Source organism: Saccopteryx bilineata, chromosome 4 (assembly GCF_036850765.1).
Source record: "Saccopteryx bilineata isolate mSacBil1 chromosome 4, mSacBil1_pri_phased_curated, whole genome shotgun sequence".
Taxonomy (NCBI): Eukaryota; Metazoa; Chordata; class Mammalia; order Chiroptera; family Emballonuridae; genus Saccopteryx; species Saccopteryx bilineata.
In genome coordinates, this window is record NC_089493.1 from 128,691,361 (window position 1) to 128,715,565 (window position 24,205).

The window sequence follows — 24,205 nt, forward strand, 5'->3', positions numbered from 1 at the left end:
GATTCGATTCCCAGCCAGGGCACACAGGAGAAGCGCCCATTTGCTTCTCCACCCCCCACCCCCTCCTTCCTCTCTGTCTCTCTCTTCCCCTCCCGCAGCCAAGGCTCCGTTGGAGCAAAGATGGCTCGGGCGCTGGGGTGGCTCCTTGGCCTCTGCCCCAGGCGCTAGAGTGGCTCTGGTCGCCGCAGAGCGATGCCCCGGAGGGGCAGAGTATCACCCCCTGGTGGGCAGAGTATCACCCCCTGGTGGGCAGAGCTTAGCCCCTGGTGGGTGTGCCAGGTGGATCCCGGTTGGGCGCATGCGGGAGTCTGTCTGTCTCTCCCCGTTTCCAGCTTCAGAAGAAAAAAAAAAAAAAAGAGTATTACAGTGCCTCTTACTGCAGCCCATCATTATGTATGTGATATCAGGTTGCCTCAGTACTGGTAGTATTGAATTTGGTCTCCTACTTAAGATGGAGACTACCAAATCTGTCTGTAAAAGGTATATTTTCTCCTTTGTAATTAGTAATTTGTGGATGACACTGAAATTGTATGACTATCCTTTTTTATTTCAGAAACCATTCTCCCAGTGGTTTGAAAATCATCAATGAATTAGTCATCACTTAAATTTTTATTAAATGTTTCCCAAAAGTTTTGTTTCTAAAAGATATTTCTGAGTGGGTGTTAAAAGTTAGAGTTCTGATGGTCCCTTAAAATCCTTTATTGCTACTGTTCAGATGGTAGACTGCCAGAATGTTTGACAGCCAGAAGAGCTTTGTTTTAATCCTTTGTGTGTTTTCATGATTTGTAACTTTTTCTTTTTGAAGAAACAATGAAACTTCGTTAGAACTTGCTTGTTGGTTTTGAAGCATATTAATGAGGGGTGATAGCATGGTCCAGTGCAGCACCATCCAGTAGAAATCCAGTGCGAGCCACATATGTAATTTAAAATTTTCTAGGTGCTACATTAGAAAAGTAAAAAGAAACAAGTGGAATGAATTTCAACAATATATTTATTTAAATAAATATGTTCAAAACACTTTAACTTCAATATTAAAATTATTAATGATAGTTTATGTTCTGTGTGTGCATATATGTGAACTTAGTTTTCTAAACTGACGTGTACTTCATTCATACTTAGAGAAAATCTTAATTTAGATTAGTCACCTTTCAGTTTCTCAGTAGTCACCTGGCTTTAGTGGCTGCTGTACCAGGTAATGTAGTGTGTTAGTGATTATGATCTTGGGAGCAGCAGGGCCAGACTAACTTGGTTCAAATCTTGCCTTTTGACTAGCTTCATGACTTTGAGCAACTATTTATTTTCTTTATGGTTCAGTTTTCTCATTGTAAATGGGAATAATAATATTTCCTACCAATAGGGATGGAGGAGTAAAATAATGCAGGTAAAGCACTAGAATAGTGTCTGGCACCTGGTTCACTAATGTTAACTATTATAATTTATACCTTTAGGCTTAGTGTCGTACTTCCCGTTAGAAGTACAGTGGTCCCTCGCCATATTGCAGTTCACTGTGGTCTCACTGTATTGCGGATTTTTATTTATTTTTTATTTTTTTACAGAGACAGAGCGTCAGAGAGAGGGATAGATAGGGACAGACAGACAGGAACGGAGGGAGATGAGAAGCATCAATCATTAGTTTTGGGTTGTGACACTTTAGTTGTTCATTGATTGCTTTCTCATATGTGTCTTGACCGCGGACCTTCAGCAGAGCGAGTAACCCCTTGCTCAAGCAATGACCTTGGGTCCAAGCTGGTGAGCTTTGCTTAAACCAGATGAGCCCGCGCTCAAGCTGGCAACCTCGGGGTCTCGAACTTAGGTCTTCCACATCCTAGTCTGATGTTCTATCCACTGTGCCACCGCCTGGTCAGGCAGTATTGCAGATTTTTAAATTGTATATATCTAAGTTTGTATTGCAGATTTTTTGCTACATTGTGGGATTTTGTGGTATATATTAATAGGTATTTTTATATATTATTTTATTTTTGTGGTAAAATAATCATTTTCTAGCCTAAAAAATTGAAAACTATAAAAAATATTAATTAAAACATGTTAGTGTTTACTGGTGAGTACCCATAAAGAATTTTATATGTTGTTAAAATTACATAGGTTTAAGAGTGTAGAAAGTATTTAAGAGCATAGGAAATGTTTATAAGAGTATGAGAAAGGTTATTAGCTGTGGGAAAGGTTTATAAGAGTGTAGGGAGGGTTTATAAAGCCTTAAACAATATATAAATAATAAAATAAATATAAGGTCGCTACTCGCGGAATTTTCACCTATCGCAGGGGGTTCTGGAACCTAACCCTAGCAATAGACAAGGGACCACTGTATTCTTGTATTTTGTTAGAGAAGCTAGGACTAGATCTTGGATCATGGACTTTAATAAATTTCTTGACCTCATTCTTTTGCTTCACCTCTTTCATGGTAACATTATACTAATAAGATAAATTATTATTATTATTATTTTTTTTTAATTTTAAGTGAGAGGAGGGAAGATAGACGACTCCTGCATGTGCCCCGACTGGGATCCACCTGGCAACACCCGTCTGAGGCCAGTGCTCTGCCCATCTACGGCTGTGCTTTCAACCAAGCTATTTTTAGTGTCTGAGCTGGAGACTCCACAGAGCCCTCTTCAGCACCCAGGGCTGAAGTGCTCAAACCAGTCGAAACATTGCTGCAGGAGAGGAAGAGAGAGAGGGAGAGAGAGAAGGGAGAGGTAGAAGGGGTGGATATTGTTGCTTCTCCTTTGTGCCCTGACTGGGAATCGAACCTGGGACACTCGCACGCCAGGCCAGTGCTCTATCTACTGAACAAACTGCCCAGGGCCATATACATTAGGTATTTTAGGACACTTTTGATATCAAGTATTCTCTCTTTTTGTTACTTTAATTCATTGAAGTGAAAGGAAAAACCGAACCACTTTGAAAGTGGCAATGAATTAAAGAAATACTTATTATGATTTTTAAAAAACCACAAATGATTGCAAAAGATAGAGATCTACAGTAGACTGGGTTGTTGACTTTCTCTGTAAACCCAGAAATATCTTTCAACCACAAAAACCTCTACATAATTGCAGCAGTAAGATAAAACATAAGCATAGCATATGGAATAGAGGCCATCTCGAATATTCATGAGTGTAATTCTGTCTAGTACAGAGTTATTTAGACTGTGTTTCAGGTTAGATAACTATCCATTTTTATATAGCTCAAAGTAACTTTAAATGGTTGGAAAAGTATTTCATGTAGTTTTGCATAGAAGATACCCTATTTTAAAAGAACTCGACAATTTGCTGTGATAAAACAATTCATACTCAGAATACTACTGCTTGTGGTAGAAAAACATGATGTCACTTAATAAAAAAAAGTATTGAATTACAGCATAAAACAGATCTTGATTAAGATTTTTGGGTTGCACCTCCAGGTTAATTTTCACATTATATTGTAATTGAGCCCATATTGTCATCAGTATAATATGCAAAAGTGGAACTGAAATGTACTCTTGTTTTAAAAATTCAAAAGACTGCATGATGTATTGAATGAAATGTCTTACTCTTTGAAGAGTCTTCCAGCCACAAATAAAAAGTTGCTTATAAAATGTTTTCATGAAAGTTCTGTATAATTAATTTGAAAATTATCTTTTCTTATCTCAGAATGAAAAATGACCAATTCAGATTTCCCTCCTGTTGTGAGCTGAAATATAAATACTGCTAATATAGATAGATAGCAATGTTAACTAAGACTATTAACATACTTTTAAAAATAATTGTTTTAGGGAATGTCTGTGTAATTATTCAAAACATCTGTAGTATTCTTTGCAGCTTAATCAGATTTGTCTACTTTTCTTGCCAATCATGTAGAATTTATAAAGTACTAATATTAATTTATGGCACTTTAACAAGTGCTACTGAAACATTTTTACAAAGGACAGGTGTGAAGTTAAAAGTATATAAAATTTTTGAGGCAGGCTGACCTTAGCTAAAACTGTGGCGATTAGATGTCACTAAGATTCATTAATAATTAATTCCATTTTGAGCCAGCCACCTTTTCAACCTGTATAATTTTGAAGAGGATACAAAAAAATAAACAAGCAAAACACAAAAACTAGTGTACAAATAGCAAGTAGCAGTGGCAAACATGGGTCATCCTAATGCTCTCTGGTGGTCTAGGCTTCCAGAGTGGGAGGGAAGTCTTAGAAAGAAATACTAGTGAATTGCTGAGATCATATAAAGGGCAGAATAGGAGACTAGGACCTTTTTCGGAGATAGATGTCAGCGGAGGCTTTTGGGGAAATGACAGCTGGGCTGAAACATGACAGGCAAAAAGAAACTAGCCCTGTGACAGAAGAGCGGGTGTGGAGCGAGTGTTCGGGCAAACGCAAAGACTTTGATGTGGGAAAGAACATGCTTGCTCAAGGCATTGAACACTGTGGCCAGAGCATACTGAGGTAGAGGAAGTGTGATAATGAGGTTTGGGTGCAGTGTGGCGGGAGCCAGAGCCTGTCACTCTTTTGAATGCTGTGGTAATGAACTTGGAATTTTTATTAGCTGTAGTGAGGTGCGCTGTTAAAAGATCAGGCAGAGAAGGAAGATGATCAAACTTCGGTTTTCAGATCACTTAGTATTATTTTATATATTATTGTCAATGTGATTAAAAGTAGTAAAGGTCATATTTTTTATGCAAAACAATTTTAAAGTGTGGTGAAAACTGAGGTGCTAGATGTTAACAATTGGGGGAAATAGTGTAGGTTTTTAAACTATGAATGTTTAGACTATGACACTGTTGAGGCCTGTTATCTGTCAAGCAATGAGTTATGTTCCTTACACATATCTTCACAGAAATTTTCTTGAAAGGAAGGCGTGTTTTTTATTTTCTAGAGAAGAAAATTTTATTTATTTTTTAAAGCTATACCGACCATTTTTTAAAAAGATTTTATTTATTGATTTTAGAGAGGGAGAAAGAGAAAGGGGGGAGGAATGGGAAGCATAAACTCATAGTACTTGCTTCTTGTATGTGCATGTACCAGGCAAGCCCAAGATTTTGAACCGGTGACCTCAGCATTCCAGGTCGCTGCTTTATCCACTGGGCCACCACAGGTCAGGCTTAGGGAAGAAAATTGTAGACACAGAGAAAAATGAGCTCTCATAGCAGAGTTAGGATTCAGAACAATGTCTGTGTGATCTCATTATACCAAGGTTTTTTTCCACTATGGCTCTTTTTGGGGAGAAGAGAAGGAAGGCTGAAAATTGAGAAAAAAGAAAGTACTCTTATAATATATGTTTACTGCACAAATGAACGCAGGTATTTCTTATTTTGGGGGAGTGGTTGGGAAGGTAGATATTGTAAATTAAAAACAATCAAAATGAATTTCCCTATTAGGATGTTATCCTGGAAAAGAATTTGAGATTCAGCTAACATTCACTAATTTTATGGTAAAATTTATACCATTACCATAGAAATTTTTGAAAGCATGTACCTATCTCAGACAATTAAAATCATTATTATAATTATCAACTAACCACGTAATCTTCCTTGGCATGCCCGAGAAAGGAGTGTTGCATGCTGGATAGTTGTAGCCTTTGAAGGAAGCAGTGTGCAGGGCGGAGAGGGCCAGGGCTCTCTGTGGCAGGGAGCCCGAGTTGTTGTGTAGCAAAGCAGTGCAGAGGACGTTTGTTAATTCTTCAGTGCTGCCTGCTCTTGATTACATTAATATGTTTTGTTGAGCCCTTTGCATGTTAAGTTATTTTAACTTTTAACCTTTAAATGTTTTGTTTATCAGTTGAGAATTTAAAGCAAGAGAGGCTGAATATGGTGTTAGTGGGCACCAAAGGGTCAGAAAGAAGAAAACCTAGGAGTTAGAGATCAACCAACCAGATGGGAGAGAACGGTCAAAAGTAATATAATGAAGGCATAAAAGAAATAAGGAGTTCTTTGACATAAGTCTCTTAGCTTATAATGGAGACATCATTTTCTTAGGATAGATGACATTTACAGAGTGCTTACATTTGTGGGTGTATAATAATGCTTGCTTAGCCTTCTGTACTGCATTTCTGCCATCAAACTTTGAACCTCTTTGGACAATAAGACAGATTTAGCTTTATTTTACTGCTGTTACAATAAACTGTAGAATTACTATTGACCATACAGTTCAGTTGTACAGTGAGTGATATGATTTGTTGATATTTAGGGGCTGGGAGGTTGTGACTGAAAGGAGCTCCTGTGGGTATTTTCCTTTCATAAGATGGAATTCTATCAAGAAGTGTGAAATATTCTATCAAAAACTGAGGCTCTCTACTCTGTTCCATTGATCTGTATGTTTGTTTTTATGCCAGTACCATGCTTTTTACATTTCTAAAGCCTTGTAGTATAGTTTTATATCAGGTAATGTGGTCCCTCTATCTTTGTTTTTCTTTCCCAAGATCGTTGTGGCTATTTGGGGTCTTCTGCAGTTCTGTATAAATGTTTGGATTATTTGTTCTAGTTCTGTGAAATACCTTGTTGGTATTTTGATAGGAATCACATTGAATCTATAGATTGCTTTAGATATTATGGAAATTTTAATGATGTTAATGCTTCCTATTCATGAACACCTAATATGCTTCCATTTATTATTCTCTTCTTCAATTTCTTTCTTCACTGTTTTAGAATTTTCTGAGTACAGATTTCTTTTACCTCCTTGGTTAAATTTATTCCTAGGTATTTTATTTATTTTTTTGATGCAGTTTTAGTGGGATTGTTTTCTTAGTTTCATTTTCTGATATTTTTTTATTGGTGTACAAAAATGCAGCAAATTTCTGAATATTTATTTTTGTATGCTGCTACTTTACAGAATTTATTTATCAGTTCTAGTAGTTTTTTGGTGAAGTCGCTAGGGTTCTTTCTTTACAGGCTCATGTAATCTCCAAATAATGGCAATTTTACTTCTTCCTTTCCACTTGGATGCCTTTTATTTCTTCTTGTCTTATTGCTGTGTCTAGGACTTATGGTACATGTTGAATAAGAGTGGTGAGTGTGGATATCCTGTCTTGTTTCTGATCATTAGGGAAATGCTTTTAGCTCTTCCCCGTTGAGTATGATGTTGCCTGTGGGTTTGCCATATATGGCCTTTATTAAATTGAGATATGTTCCCTCTATTCCCACTTTGCTGAGAATTTTTATTTTAAATGGGTTCTGGATTATATCAAAGGTTTCTTTGCATCTGTTGATATAATGATATGATTATTGTATTTTATTTTGTTTATGTGGTTTGTCATGTTTTTTGTTTATCATATTAATAGATTTGCAAATGTAAACCATCCTTGCATCCCAGGAATAAATCCCACTTGAACATAGTGTAAGTTATTTTTAATATATTGCTGAATTTGGTTTGCTAATATTATGCTGAGGAGTTTTGCATGTATATTCATCAGGGATATTGGACTATATACTTTTCTTTCTTTGTAGAGTCTTTATCAGGATAATTCTGGCCTTGTAAAATGAGCTTGGGAGTGTTTCCTCCTTTTTGGACTAGTTTGAAAAGGATAGGTGTCACTTCTTTGAAATTTTGGTAAAATTTACCTGGGAAGCTATTTGGTCCAGGAGTTTTGTTTCTTAGGGTTTTTGATTACTGCTTCAATTATGTTCATTATAATCAGTCTGTTCAGATTTTCTATTATTTCTTGATTTAATTTTGGATGATTGTATATTTCTAGGAATTTATCCATTTCTTTCAGATTATCTGTAATATTTTAAAATAACTTTTTGTATTTCTTTGTGTCAGTTACTTCTCTTTTACTTCTGATTTTATAAGTCTGGTGAAAGGTTTATCAATCTTATTTATCTTTTCAAAGAGCCAGCTCTTGGCTTTATTGATTTTTTAAATATTGGTTTTTAGACTTTATTTTCATTTGTCTCATGATATCTTTTGATTTCTTCCTTCATCTCAGTGTTAACCCATTCTTTATTTAGTAACACGTTATCTAGCCTCCATGTTTGTGTGTTTTCAGCTTTTTCTTGAGATTGATTTCTAGTTCATGCCATTATGGTCAAAGAAGATGCTTAATATGATTTCAGTCTTCTTAAATTTATTGAGACTTATTTTGTGTCCTAAAGTGGTTTATCCTAGAAAATGTTCTATGTGCACTTGAAGAAAATATATGTTCTGCTGTTTTGAGGGAAATACCCTGAAGATATCAATGAAATCCATCTGGCCTAATGTGTCATTGCAGGCTGCTCCTTCCTTCTTGACTTTCTGTCTGGAAGATCTAGCCATCTATATCAGTGGCGCGTTAAAATCCCTACTATGACTCCTTTACTGTCCATCTTTCTGTGTCCATCAATACTCTGTGTATTAGGTGCTCCTGTATTGGATGCATAAATGTTTACAACGGTTATAACCTCTTATTAGATTAACTCCTTTATCATTATGTAGTGACCATCTTTGTCTCTTATTATAGCCTTTGTTTTAAACTATTCTGTCTGTTGTAAGTATTGCTACTGCAGCTTCTTTTTCTTTTCCATTCGCGTAAAATATCTTTTTCCATCCTCCACTCTCAGTCTGTGTGTCTCATTCTGAGGCGCACCTCTTGTAGACAGCACATAGATGGGTCTTGTCTTTTTAATCCATTCAGCTTCTCTGTGTCTTTTGATTGGATCATTTAATCTGTTTGCATTTAAAGTAATTATCGATAGGTATGTATTTATGGCCATTTTATTCTTTATAACTGTTCTTTTCTTCGTCTTCTTAACAAAGTCCCTATAACAATTTCTTGCAATACTAGTTTGTTGGTGATGAACTCCTTTAGCTTTTTCTTGTCTGGAAAGCTCTTTATTTCTTCTTCAATTTTATATGACAGCCTTGCTGAGTAGACTAGTCTTTATTGTAGATTCTTGCTTTTCATCAATCACTTTGACTATTTGATGCCAGTTTCTTCTGGCTTGAAATGTTTTTGTTGAGAAATCAGCTGACGGTCTTATGGGAGTTCTCTTTTAGGTAACTCTTTCTCTTGCTGCTTTTAAGATTTTCTCCGTCTTTATCCTTTGCCATTTTAATTATGATGTGTCTTGGTGTGGGCCTCCTTGAGTTCATCTTGTTTGGGGCTCTCTATGCTTCCCAGACTTGTGTGTCTCCTTCCTTAACCAGATTAACAAAGTTTTAGACATTATATCTTAAAACAGTTTCTCAGTCCCTTGCTCTTTACTTTCCTGCTGACACCCCTGTGATGTGGATCTTGGTATGCTTCATATTGTCCCAGAGAACCTTTAGACATTTTTCATATTAAAAAAATGTTTTTTTCTGCTGTTCTGCTTGGGTGTTTTCTGTTACCTTGACCTCCAAATCGCTGATTTAGTACTGGTTGTTATTTAACCTATGGTTTATACTTTCCTTGTGTAGTCTTCATTTCAGATAGTGTATTCTTCATTTCTGACTTGTTACTTTTTATGATTTCTATGTCCTCTTTTTATATTTATTTTATTGCTTTTAGAGAGAGAAGAAGAGACAGGAACATCAGTCTGTTCCTGTATGTCAGTGGTCCCCAACCCCCGGGCCACGGACTGGTACCGGTCCGTGGGCCATTTGGTACCGGCCCACAGAGAAAGAATAAATAACTTACATTATTTTTGTTTTATTTATATTTTAAGTCTGAACGATGTTTTATTTTTAAAAAAATGACCAGATTTCCTCTGTTACATCCATCTAAGACTCACAATTGACGCTTGTCTCGGTCACGTGATACATTTATCCGTCCCACCCTAAAGGCCGGTCCGTGAAAATACTTTCTGACATTAAACCGGTCCGTGGCCCAAAAAAGGTTGGGGACCACAGCTGTATGGTACTGACCAGGGATTGAACAGGCACCTCTGTGCTTTGGGATGATGCTCTAACCAGCTGAGTTATCTGGCCAGGGCTCTATGTCCTTTTTTTTTTAACTGATTGATTTTAATTTTTTAATAATTTATAATTGTCCTTTTTTGTGTGTGAGAGAGAGAGAGGGACAGATAGGGACAGACAAACAGGGAGGAAGAGAGATGAGAAGCATCAATTCTTCATTGCAGCAACTTAGTTGTTCATTGATTGCTTTCTCATATGTGCTTTGACTGGGGGGCTACAGCCGAGCCAGTGACCCCTTGCTCAAGCCAGCGACCTTGGGGTCATATCTGTGATCCTGTGCTCAAGCCAGCAACACTGTGTTTAAGCTGGTGAACCCATGTTCAAGCCAGATGAGCCCGCACTCAATCTGGCCACCTCGGGGTTTCAAACCTGTGTCCTCTGCATCCCATGCTGACGCTCTATCCACTGCACCACTGCCTGGTTAGGCGATTGATTTTAGAGAGGGGGGGGGAAGAGAGGGAGGAAAGCATTCATTTGTTGTTCATTCATTGGTCACTTCCCATATATGCCTTGACCAGGGATTGAACCTGTACCCCTGGTATTTTGAATGATGCTCTAACCTACTGAGCTAACTCGCCATGGCCTCTGTGTCCTTTTTTAATGCTTACTATCTCTTTGCTGAAGTACATCTATCCTTTGCTAAGTTTCTTGAGAACCCTTATAACCATTGTTTTGAACTCTATCTGCTAGATTGCTTGCCTATTTCATTTAGTTCTTTTTTTTTTTTTTGGTAAAGCTTCTCTCTTGTGTTTTCATTTGGAATATGTATCTTTGTCTCTCCATTTTAGTAGCCTCTCTGAATTTGTTTTTGTATATTAGGTAGATTTGGTATACTTCGCACTTTTGGTATGGTGGCCTCTTATACTAGGTGTCCTGTGTGGCTCAGTGGTGCAATCTCTTTGACCACCAATGTGCTCCAGAAATGTTTGTTGTGTGGCTTCTGTGAGCTCTCTTGTTGTAGTTTAGTCTTGATTATTGTTGACCCATCCATTGGTAAAGTTTCTTGCTGTGAGGATTTACACTAACCACTGTGGGTGAGCTTCAGTGCAGGGACTGACCCCACAAAGTGGTTTTGGCCCCAGCAGTGCCTAGTACCTGGTGAGATCTTTGGGTATACTGCTTGTGGAGCGAATTGGGTCATTCATGCTTTGATGTGGTCTGAAGCCACCAGTGGGTATGTTGGCTCTGGGGCATTTTGGGAGGGACTCAGGTGCAGTCCTGTGTCAGACATTGCCTATGGTTGGCCCTGAGCCACCTGTTTGGAGCTATAAAGCAATCCATAGTTTGTGGCTGCCTCTGAGGTGTGCATTAAGGGGCCAAGCTGCATACTCAGGTCTTCTTCCACCAGCACAGAACCTCAGGGCAGCTCAGCGAAACGTCCAAGGCCCTCTGAGATCAGCCTTCACCTGTGGGCTGCCTGTTAGGTTCAGTCACTGAGAGAGCCTCTGGTGGGTGCACAGGGTGTGTAAAGTAGGTTCTCAGTGAGTCACCAGGCTGGAGTGAGAGGTGTTACCAGGTTGATACACAGATTCAAGCTTGATGCCAGTGCTGGGTCTGAGGTCGCTCAGCAAAAGTTTCAGGGTATACCAATCCAGCTGCCACCCTTTGGCATCCAGGTGCCTTTGTGGTGGTGTAGAGTCTCAGGGTAGCGTCTGGATGAGGCCAGCAGTGTCAACCCAGCTAAAAGAGACCAGGCAGACTGACTGATGTTTGGCTGTATGGAGGGAGCTCTTTGCATAGGAACGTTGGCGTCCTATGGGAAAAATGACCCCCACTTTAGAGCCACTCAGCTTAGTCTCTTGTCCATTCTGCCTGAACCTTCTCGGGAATCTTTCAAGAAAGTCTTCAACAGGCCACTTTCAGCTGATTCTTCTGTGGGGCATGACACTTGTAGTGTAGGACATCAGGGAGCCAGAGTATGGAACTGGTGCCTTTATTCAGGCTGATGCAGTATGAGGGGAGTTCTGGACCTAGGAAAGATGGCGTCCATATGTGGTGTGGGAGAGGAACTCAGCACAGGGGCCCTGGTGGCTGGTCCTCAGCTCTCTCCCTGGAGCCATACAACCCAGTCTCTCCTTGCTGGACTCTAGTCTGCTCTTGTCCATCTTCCCTCTGCCAGAGGCTGTGGTGAGTGGCTATGAACATGATTTTGTGTGCTGGCCCTTGAGGAGGGTGCCTGTGTAGCAGACTCTCGTCTCTCCCTGGTAGACAGAATCCCTGCTGATTTTCAAAGCCAGATGTTATGTGGGTGCTCTGGGATGGGGAGCCTGGCATCAGGTAGACACCCCACACTCCTCAGGGGGAAACCTTTGTAGCTGAGATGGTCAGCCCTTCTCAAATCTCTGCACCTCTTATGAGTCTTGGTGTGCTTTCTTCTGTAAATCCTTGGTTGTAAGACTTCAGCTAGTTTTCAGTTGTTATTCAGGTTGATTATTCTGCAGTTTAGTTGTAACTCTCAGTTGGACTTGGGAGGAGGTGAGTGTAATGTCTACCTCCTCTGCCACCATCTTGTATCGTCGTTCTTCTAATGTTTTTCTAAATGGGTCCGATTTTGATTTCCTAGTCAAAAATAAATTTTATTTATTAGATATTACTGATGAAGAAGTGAAATGACTGTATTAATGTATCTAATGTATCATACCCCAAAAGGATAACCATTTATAAACAGTATTTGGACATTATAGTTTAGTAAAAGAAAGTTTTGTATAACTATCCTTTTTCTTTCTTATTTTTGTAGGATCCAGTGTTCGAACCTTCACTCCATTTTATTTTCTGGTGGAGCCAGTGAATACACTGTCAGTTAGAGGCTCTTCTGTTGTATTAAACTGTTCAGCACATTCTGAGCCTTCTCCAAAAATCGAATGGAAAAAAGATGGAACGTTCTTAAACTTAGTATCAGATGACCGACGCCAGCTTCTCCCAGATGGATCTTTATTTATTAGTAACGTGGTGCATTCCAAACACAATAAACCAGATGAAGGTTATTACCAGTGCGTGGCCACTGTCGAGAGTCTTGGAACTATTGTCAGCAGGACAGCCAAGCTCACAGTAGCAGGTAAGTTTTATTAATGGATTTATTTGTATTTTCAAAGTTTTATAAAAAGTAAACCTTGATAAAAGGCAGTATTTATCCTAGACCAGTCGTAGTCAACCTGGTCCCTATCGCCCACTAGTGGGCCTTCCAGCTTTCATGGTGGGTGGTAGCGGAGCAACCAAAGTGTAAATAAAAGATAGATTTAACTATAGTAAGTTGTTTTATAAAGATTTATTCTGCCAAACAGCAAAAATCTGACATAAAGTACTTGGTAAGTAATTATTATATGCTTTAACTTGCTCTAACTCTGCTTTATAAATTTTATAAAGTAAAGTTACTTCCCTACTTTATAAATCACCATTACTGTGGAACCAGTGAGCAGTTAGAAAATTTTACTACTAATAGAGATACAAAAGTGGGTGGTAGGTATAAAAAGGTTGACTACCTGTCCTAGACTTTTCATTGAACTGGTCACAGTAGATAACACTCCTTTACCTCGTTTGTTTGTTTGTTTGTTTATATTTTTTAGTGAAAGGAGGGGAGGCAGAGAGACAGACCTCCACATGCGCCCCGACCAGGACCCACTTGGCATGCCCACTAGGGGGTGATGCTGTGCCCATCTGGGACTGTTGCTCCATTGGTCAGCAATAGAGCGAGCGATTCTTTTAGTGTCTGAGGCAGAGGCCATGGAGCCATCCTCAACGCTTGAGACCAGATGATTGCTCCTCCTGTGTGCCCTGACCTGGAATTGAACCCAGGACATCCACACACCGGGCTGACACACTACCACTGAGCCAACCAGCCAGGGCCCATTTAACTCATTTAGTACCAGTTGATCATGTGCCATGTAGGATGTGCCCTACATGAGGCACTATAAACTAGAACAGTTTCCTACCTTCTGATTTGGGATGGCTTAAGGTTGGAACCAATTTTTTTTCTTTCTAACTTGGAAATGACAGAGAAAGTTATGTCACTTTAGTTGTAAGCTTTATGCTATATAAATTATATGTCAATAAAACTTGGGGGAAAAAGAAATGGCCAAGTTGCCATTCTAAAGACTGTTGGGGTATAGTTCTTTGGTTGCAAATAATAGAAACAGATTCTGGCCCGTCAAATAAGAAGAGGAATTTTTGAAAGAACATTAAGTACATAGCTCATAAAATTAAGTATGAAAGGTCTTTTTCTCTGGGCTCATTTTTCTTTTTTTTCTTTTTTTAAAAAAATTATTTATTCATTTTTAGAGAGGAGAGAGAGAGGGAGAGAGAGAGACAGAGACAGAGAGAGAGAAGGGGGGAGGAGCTGGAAGCATCAACTCCCATATGTGCCTTGACCAGGCAAATCCAGGGTTTTGAACCGGCGACCTCAGCATTTCCAGGTCCACGCTTTATCCACTGCGCCACCACAGGTCAGGCTGGGCTCATTTTTCTACAGCAGGAAATTTTGTGTGCTGCTGGGTGATACCCTGACTGTGTGTGTTTTGAGCTCAGAGGTGGGGACTTGGGTGGTCTGAATATGGAAATTGTTAGTCCTTTCTTGCAGCCCCTTCCCACCCACTCTCTTTTCTTTCTAGTCTTCTAGAGTCCTGGAGTCCTCTCGAGGCAGCAGGACAGGCTGGCCTCTGCTGTGAGTGCAGGAAGTGGCAGCATTTCCTGCCTCTGTTTAAGTAACTAGCTCTTCAATCTGCTTTCCCTGTTCAGAAACTTTTTGAAATTTCTGTCTGCTGACTCCCCATATGTTGTGGGTTTATGCTTTTTAAAAATTACTCATTTTCATGAACCCTAAGGAGGATAATAACTAGAAAAAATAGAACTAACTTTTTTTTTTCTTTTTGATAGACAGGAAGGGGGGGAAGAGATGAGAAGCAACAACTTGTAGTTGCAATATTTTAGTTCATTGATAGCTTTCCATACGTGCCTTGACGGTGTGAGGGGAGGATGGCTCAAGCTGAGCCAGCGACCCTGTGCTCAAGCCAATGACCCTGCGCTCAAGCTGGCAACCTCAGGGTTTTAAACCTGGGTCCTCAGCATCCCAGGTCAACACTCTATCTACTGTGCCACCACTGGTCAGGCAAATTAACTTGGTTTTATTCCAGATTCCTGTTCTTTCCTTTGTTAGTTTATTTCCTTTTTTCCTAATTTTGTAGTTTCTGAAAAGTGGATAATTTGTTAATTTTATCTTTATTTCTAAAAAAATCCCCTTGAAACAAAAAATAAAAAATTTGTAGCTGGAAACCTGTATGTCACTCACATATGGACTAATTAACCATCATGAAACTAGAAGACCTGTAGTTGTTTCCCATAACTGAATATGTTGGTTAGTTGTTTTTGTTGTTGTTGTTTTTTCATTTTTCCAAAGCTGGAGACGGGGAGGCAGTCAGACAGACTCCCATATGCACTCGACCGGGATCCACCCAGCATGCCCACCAGGGGGCGATGCTCTGCCCCTCTGGAGCGTTGCTCTGTTGCATCCAGAGCCATCCTAGCGCCTGAGGCAGAGGCCACAGAGCCATCCTCAGTGCCTGGGCCATCTTTGCTCCAGTGGAGCCTTGGCTGCAGGAGAGGAAGAGAGAGACAGAGAGGAAGGAGAGGGGGAGGGGTGGAGAAGCAGATGGGTGCTTCTCCTGGCTGGGAATCAAACCCGGGACTCCTGCACACCAGGCCGATGCTCTACCACTGAGCCAACCGGCCAGGGCCTGTTGGTTAGTTTTTAAAGAAACATACTGTTTTATTCTGAGCATGTCAGAGTCACTTTTTAGACCTTATTGTTAATAATAATAGCTATATTTGTTGAGTATTTATGTGCCGGGGGTATGCTATCCATGAATTATTTACGCATTGAATTAGGCAAGTGTTTAACTTATTTAACAACGCTATGAGGCCCATTACTAATCTTTTTACTGATAAAGAAGTTGAGAGACTTGCTACCATCACATGGTCGAATGCAGTGGTGCCATTGAGATTCGGATGCAGATGTGTGACCCAGACCTCATGCTCTCCACCACCACGTTCTGTGGCGTGTGGAGAGCATTTAGGACTGCAGCTTTTAGCCAGTATTTTATTGTGAAGCAATTTCAAACTTAGGGAATTGTTGAAAGAACGAAACAGAGGAATCCCATTATAGTCCTCACTTAGGTTACCTGATTAAGATTTGACCGCCTCTGCCTTATTCTACGGCCACATGCACACCTTCAAATACACAGGAACTATTAATAAATTGCAAATGTTACTCCTACTTAAATACTTCCCTGTATATTTTTTTTAAAAATGACATTCTCCTAAATAACCATCTTCAATTTCAGGTATCATTTAATCCATAGATCAGGGGTCAGGAACCTTTTTGGCTGAGAGAGCCATGAACACCACATATTTTAAAATGTAATTCCATGAGAGCCATACAACGACCTGTGTACATTACATATTATCCAATAAAAATTTGGTGTTGTCCTGGAGGACAGCTGTGATTGGTTCCAGCCACCCGCACCCATGAATGTGAGCGGTAGGAGATGAATGGATTATAATACATGAGAATGTTTTATATTTTTAACTTTTTTATTATTATTATTATTAAAGATTTGTCTGTGAGCCAGATGCAGTCATCAAAAGAGCCACATCTGGCTCGCGAGCCATAGGTTCCCGACCCCTGCCATAGATAATCGTTGGATTTCACTGGTTATTTCAATTGGTCTTAAGAGCAAAAAACAAAACGCAGAAATTTATCCCTTCTCCCCTTCCTTTCTGGTCCAGGATTACATGTTTTACTTAGTAGTTGTCAGTCTCAAACGATTCTTCTTTTTCCTTGTCTCACTCTGGGTTTTCTGAGTCTCCACTCTAAATAGATTCAGGTTTTGGGGGGAGGGCGGGGGGATATCATAGTGACGCTTTGTTCTTAGTGCACCATGTCAGGACGCATGTGATGTTCTGTTCCGTTAAAAGTTTATTGTTAGTTAAGGTGGTCTGTGTTATGTTTTTCTATAGTTACTAAGTATTTTTTGTACTTCTGTTAATTTGGGGAAGAGACACTTTAATGATCTATAAATATGCTATTGCTCATCAACATTTACCTACTGTTTTTAGCATCCATTCATGATTCATTGTCCCAGATTTAGCTGGAGGACATTCCCTTCAGTCTGATTTTGGTGTCCTTTGATTCATCTCTGTGTTTCTTTGGGTACTTCCTTCCTTTCTGTCACAAGACATTCTAATCTCATCTTGTACTTTCCCTGTTACAGTTCTAGAATCAGCCATTTTCCCAAGGAGCAGTGGTCTCCTTGTAGTGGAGATTGGCGTTTAGAAATAAAGATTGAGTCACCATATCCACTCATCGCCATTGGAGTGACATTGATTCTGGACTCTCTGAATATATGACTGTATATGAAACGTATATATATTTCACACATAGACATATACATTTACATCTATAGACACATCTTTTTTAATTTATTTTTATTTTTAATTAATTTTTACTAATTTTAATTTATTGTGTTTACATGGATTCAAGTGTACCACTGAATATAACACCCTCACTCCCAACCCCCATGTCCCTATTTATACTTGCCCCACTCCCTCTAACTTCTTCCCCCTTTCCTTCTGGGATTTGCTGTCCTGTTATCTGTATCTCTGTGTTATGTATATATAATTTCTCTGATCCCATCCCCTCATCCCTCTTCCTTCTGACAGCTGTCCCTCTGCTCCCTGTGACCTCGCTCTGCCTCTATTCTGTCCCTCAATTCACTTTGTTCATTAGATGCCACATATAAGTGTGATCATGTGATGTTTGTCTTTCTCTGTCTGGCTTATTTCACTTAGCATAATAATACCCAGGTCCATCCATGCCATGGCAAAAGGTAAAATTTCCTTTTTTTATGATCACATAGTATTCCATTGTATATATGTACCACAGCTTTCTAATCCACTTGTCCACTGACGGACACTTGGGCTGTTTCTAGATCTTGGCTATTGTAAACAATGCTGCAGTAAACATGGGGGGGATTTCTTCTTTTGAATCAGTGATTTGGTGTTCTTACGATATATTCTTAAAAGTGGGATAGCTGGGTCAAAAGGCAGGTCCATTTTTAATTTTTTGAGGAAACTCCATACTGTTCTTCACAGAGGCTGCACCAGCCTGCATTCCCACCAGCAGTGCAGGAGGGTTCCCTTTTCTCCACACTCTCGCCAGCACTTATTGTATGTTATTTTTGTTAATGAGCGCCACTCTGACAGGTGTGAGGTGGTTTCTCATTGTGGTTTTAATTTTCATTTCTCTGATGATTAGTGACGTTGAACACTTTTCATCTGCCTATTGGCCACCTGTATGTCCTCTTTGGAGAAGTGTCTATTCAGTCTTTTGCCCATTTTTTAATTGGAATGTTTACCTTCCTGGTACTGAGTTTTAGAAGTTCTTTATAAATTTTGGTTATTAACCCCTTATCAGACATATTGGCAAGTATGTTCTCGCATTGTGTGCTGTCTTTTTATTTTGTTACTGGTGTCTTTTGCTGTGCAAAAGCTTTTTAGGCCCTGGCCGGTTGGCTCAGTGGTAGAGTATGGGCCTGGCGTGTGGAAGTCCAGGTTCTGGTTCCTGTCCAGAGCACACAGGAGAAGCACCCATCTGCTTCTCTACCCTTCCCCCTCTCTTTTCTCTCTCTCTCCTCCCGTCCTACAGCCAAGGCTCCATTGGAGCAAAGTTGGCCCTGGCGCTGAGGATGGCTCCATGTCCTCCGCCTCAGGCAGTAGAATGGCTCCTGTTGCAATGGAGGAACACCTCAGATGGGCAGAGCATCACCCCCTAGTAGACTTGCCGGGTGGATCCCAGTCGGGCGCATACAGAAGTCTGTCTTTCTGCCTCCCCACTTACCACTTCAGGAAAATAAAAAATAATAATAAAAGCTTTTTAGTTTCATATAATTCCATTTGTTCATCCTGTCCTTTATTTCACTTGCCAGTGGAGATAAATCTGCAAAAATATTGCTACAAGAGATAGCGGAGATTTTACTGCCTATGTTTTCTTTCAAGATATTTATGGTTTCGTAATTTACATTTAAATCTTTTATCCATTTTGAGTTTAGTTTTGTGAATGGTGGAAGTTGGTGGTGTAGTTTCATTTTTTTGCATGTACCTGTTCAATTTTCCCAACACCATTTGTTAAAGAGACTGTCTGTCTTTACTCCATTGTATGCTTTTACTTCCTTTGTCAAATATCAATTGACCATAAAGGCGTGGGTTTATTTCTGAGTACTCTGTTCTGTTCCATTGATCTATATGCCTGTTCTTATGCCAGTACCAAGCTGTTTTGAGTACAATGGACCTGTAGTATAACTTGGTATCAGGCAATGTGATACCTCTCACTTTATTCTTCTTTTTCAAAATTGCTGAGACTATTTGTATTCTTTTTTGTTCCAGATAAATTTTTGGAATATTTGTTCTATATCTCTGAAGTATGCCATTGGCATTTTAATAGGAATCGCATTGAACATATAGATTGCTTTGGGTAATATAGAAATTTTAATGGTATTTATTCTTCCTATCTGTGAACACAATATATGCTTCCACTTGTTTGTACTGTGTCTTCCTTGATTTCTGTTTTGAAAGTTTTGTAATTTTTCGAGTACAAGTCTTTTACCTCCTTGGTTAAATTTACTCCTAGGTACTTTATTTATTTATTTTTTGTTGCAATAGTGAAGGGGATTGTTTCCTTAATTTCTCTTTCAGACAGTTTATTGTTGGTGTATAAAAATGCCAGTGATTTCTGAATATTAATTTTATATCCTGCCTCCTTGCTGAATTCATTTATCAGGTCAGTAATTTTTTGACTAAGACTTTTGAGTTTTCTATATACAATATCATTTCATCTGCAAATAATGATAGTTTTACTTCTTTTCTAATTTGAATGCCTTTTATTTCTTCTTGTCTGATTGCTGTGGCTAGGATTTCCAGAACTATGTTGAATAAGAGTGGTGAAATGGGGCACCCCTGCCTTGTCCCTGTTCTTAAAAAGATTGCTTTTAATTTTTGCCATTGAGTATGATGTTGGCTGTGGGTTTGTCATAGATGGGTTTTATCATGTTGAAATATGTATTCCCACTTTGCTGACAGTTTTGATCATAAATGGGTGCTGGATTTTATCAAATGCTTTTTCTGCTTCTATTGATATTATCATGTGGTTTTTCTTTTTCTTTTGGTTTATGTGATGATTCACATTTATTGATCTATGAATATTGTACCAGCCTTGCCTCCCCAAAATAGATCCCACTTGATCATGATGTATGATTTTTTTCATACATCTTTTTTGAAAGTTTTGTAATTTTTCAAGTACAAGTCTTTTACCTCCTTGTTTAAATTTACTCCTAGGAACTTTATTTTTTTTGTTGTTGGAATAGTGAAGGGGATTGTTTCCTTAATTTCTCTTTCAGACAGTTTATTTTTGGTGTATAAAAATGCCAGTGATGTCTGAATATTAATTTTATATCCTGCCACCTTGCCGAATTCATTTATCAGGTCAGTAATTTTTGCTGGATCTGTTTTGCTAATATTTTGTTGAGAATTTTAGCATCTAAGTTCATCAGGGATATTGGCCCATAGTTTTCTTTCTTTGTACTGTCTTTTCCAGGTTTTGGAATGAGTATCATGCTTGCCTCATAAAAGGAGCTTGGAAGTCTTTCCTCCTCTTGAATTTTTTGAAATAACTTGAGAAGGATAGGAGTTAGTTCTTCTTTTAATATTTGGTAAAATTCGCCTGTGAAGCCATCTGGTCCAGAACTTTTGTTTGCTGGGAGTTTTTGGATAACTGTTTCAATTTCATTTGTTGTAATTGGTCTGTTTAGGTTCTCTGATTCTTCCAGATTGAGTTTTGGAAGATTATATGTTTATCGGAATTTATCCATTTCACCTAGATCAGAGGTCTCAAACTCGCGGCCCGCCCACCAATTTTGTGCGGCCCGCAGACTAATCAAACTTCGTGGATTAGTCTGCAGGCCAGTCTGCGGGCTGCACAAAATTGGTGGGCGGGCCGCATGCGGCCCGCGGGCCCGAGTTTGAGACCCCTGACCTAGATTGTCCAATTTTTTGGCATAAAGATCTTCATAGTATTTTCTTACAATCCTTTGTATTTCTGTGGTATCAGTCGTTACTTCTCCACTTTCATTTCTAATTTTATTTATTTGAATCCTCTCTCCTTTTTCTTGGAGAGTCTGGTTGAAGGTTCATCAATCTTGTTTACCTTTTCAAATAACCAGCTCTTGGTTTTATTGATCTTCTGTATTTTTTTTTAGCCTTTATGTCATTTATTTTCGTTCTGATATTTATTATTTTGTTCCTTCTACTTCCTCTGGGCTTTATTTGTTGATTTTTTTCTAGTTCTTTTAGATGCAGAGTTAAACTGTTTATTTGAGAATTTTTCTTGCTTCCTAAGGTATGCCTGAATTGTTATGAACTTCCCTCTCAGGACTGCTTTTGCTGTGTCCCTTAAATTTTGAGTTGTTGTATGTTGATTTTCATTTGTTTCAAGGAAATCTTTATTTCTTCCTTGATCTCGTTGTTAACTCATTCATTATTTAATAACATGCTATTTAACCTCCAAGTGTTTAAATGTTTTTCAGTTTTTCTATTGTAGTTGATTTCTAGTTTCATACCATTGTGATCAGAGAAAATGCTTGATATGATTTCATTCTTAATTTCTTGAGACTCGTATTCTGTCCTAACATGTGGTCTATCCTAGAAAACGTACCATGAGCACTTGAAAAGAATGTATATTCTGGTTTGGGGTGAAAGGTTCTGAAAATATCAATTAAATCCAGTTGATGTAGTGTGTCATTTAAGGCTGCTGTTTCATTGTTAATTTTCTCTCTGGATGATCTATACATTGATGTTAGTGGGGTATTAAAATCCCCTACTATTATAGTATTGCTGTTAATCTCATCCTTTATGTCCATCAAAATCTGGTTTGTATATTTAGGTGCTCCTATATTAGGCACATAAATATTTACAATCGTTATATACTCTTGTTGGATTGCTCCCTTTATCATTATATAGTGACCTTCTTTATCCCTTATTATAGCCTTTGTTTTAAAGTCTATTTTGTTAGATATAAGTACTGCTACCCCAGCTTTTTTTTTCATTTCCATTTGCGTGAAATACTTTTTTCCCACCTTTTACATTCAGTCTATATGTATCTTTTCTTTTGAGGTGGGTCTCTTGTAGACAGTATATGTACGGGTCCTGTTTTCTTATCCATGCAGCTACCCTATGTCTTTTGATTGGAGCAATTAATCCATCTACATTTAAGGTTATTATTGACATGTACTTATTTATTGCCATTTTATTCTTTAAATCTACATTCCTCTTTTTCTTGACTTCTTTTATTTTATTTTTTTGCTCTTTTTATAGCAGGCTCCTTAAAATTTCTTAAAGTACTGGTTTGATTGTAATGAATTCCGTGAAGGTTTTTTTTTTTTTTTTTTTTTTTTTTTTTTTTTGGTCTGAGAAGTTTTTTATTTCTTCAATTTTAAATGATAGCCTTGCTGGATAAAGTAGTCTTGGTTGTAAGTTCTTGTTTTACATGAATTTGAATATTTCTTTCCAATCCCTTCTGGCCTCCAGTGTTTTGTTGAGAAGTTGAATGTCATCCTTATGGGGGCTCCTCAGTAGGTAATTAACTGCTTTTTCCCTTGCAGCTTTTAGTATTCTTTCTTTGTCTCTTAATTTTGGCATTTTAATTATGATTTGTCTTGGTGTGTGGACCTCCTTGGGTTCTTCTTTAATGGGACTCTGTGCTTCTCTAACTTGTGTGACTTTTTCCTTCATCAATTTAGGGAAATTTTCAGCTATGATTTCTTCAAACAGGTTCTCTATCCTTTGTTTATTCTCTTCTCTCTCAGGAACCCCTATTAATGCAGATATTGTTTCTCTTCATGTTGTCACAGAGCTCTCTTAGCGTTTTCTCAGTCTTTTTGTGCCTCTTTGTTTTGCTGCTCTAATTCTGTGTCTACGGTTTATCTTGTCTTTCTAAATCGCTTATTTGATCGCCTGTTCATCCAGCCTGTTATTGATTTCTTCTAGTGCAGCCTTCATTTCTGATACTGTATTTGTCATTTCTGACTGGTTCTTTTTTATGATTTCACTTTCCTTTTTGATGCTTGCTCTCTCTTTATTTGGGTGCTCATTATGTCCTCCATTGTTGCTCTAAGATCCTTGAGCATCCTAAAAATCATTGTTTTAAACTCTGCATCTGGTAGTTTGATTACTTCCATTTCATTTAGTTCTTTTTCTGGGGATTTCTCTTGCTGATTCATTTGGGTCACATTTCTTTGCCCATTTTGACTGTGTATTCGGTAGCGCTATCTGACTTTGAGCTTTTATGGTGTCTTTGTGAGGAAGATGGGCTCAGTGGTACTGGCCTCCAGGCCACCTGTTTTCCTTGTTCTAGAAATGCTTCTTGAGGGTACTTTTTTCCTTCTTGTTGTCTGTGAGTATTGAATGCATTTGGTCCTATCGTGAGTATGCTTATTCCTTTAAGCAGGCTGGCTTGCTCTAAGGGTCAACCTTGATCATGTGTATTACACACTGTGTAATGTCTGTCTTGTTAGGCGTATTTATTCTCTACAGTGTCTGGTGCCTGCTAGACTCCACCTTTGGACATGCTGCTTGTGTATCTAGCTGAGTCTAGAGTTGGTGCTGTCTGCCACCCACTACCAGTTGTGTTGGTTCTAGATCTTCTTGGGTTGTTGTCAGCTGTTGTTTGTAACTCTCTGTGGACTACTTGTCTGCAGATACTGCTCTTTCGCTGTTTGTGTCTGCGTTTTCTGTGCCTGGGTAGTGTGGGAGGGGCCAACCTGTGTATAAGGATCAGCTTCCTCTTGCTTAGAGATGACAGCAACTATGTAAAAACCCCAAGCTCTATAAGATTTGTCTCTACTTTTCAGCTGCTCCACCTCTTGCAGCTGCCTGGTCTTCCCACAGAGCCTTCTGTAGAAAGCATGTAGTGCGGGCCTAGACTGACCTCACCCAGTCCACCCCTCTGCAGTTTGCAATCCTGTTAGGATAGGACAATTGAGGTTAGAAATACAATGTTAATGGTACCCCCTACTTCATACGTATCTTGGTCAGGAGCTCCGTACAGGGAATGTGGCCCCTACTCCAGAGCCTAATCCCTCAGCTAGTTCTGTATACTCAAATTTTACTTCTCCCTAAAAGGTGAGCAGCAAGTTCAGATGGAAGTGGGGCTGACAGTCCCCTTTGCAGAAGTCCTTACAGCTGGTGAGACCCTGGTCTCAGGGAGGAATACTGAGAGATTCTTGTCCTGGGGTTGACTGTGTC

At 38.9% G+C, this 24,205-nt stretch overlaps 2 protein-coding genes across 8 annotated transcripts in view; both read left to right on the forward strand.

Annotated features, from left to right (window-relative positions):
• The window catches only part of BBS4 (Bardet-Biedl syndrome 4), a 948,798-nt gene that overhangs the window by 538,259 nt on the left and 386,334 nt on the right, over positions 1-24,205 (forward strand). The window lies entirely within an intron of this gene.
• The window catches only part of NEO1 (neogenin 1), a 247,168-nt gene that overhangs the window by 69,320 nt on the left and 153,643 nt on the right, over positions 1-24,205 (forward strand). For all 7 annotated transcript variants that reach the window (XM_066278054.1, XM_066278057.1, XM_066278059.1 and 4 more), the window contains one exon: positions 12,600-12,917. In XM_066278054.1, coding sequence (XP_066134151.1) covers positions 12,600-12,917 — 318 coding nt within the window. The remainder of the gene's footprint in view (positions 1-12,599; positions 12,918-24,205) is intronic.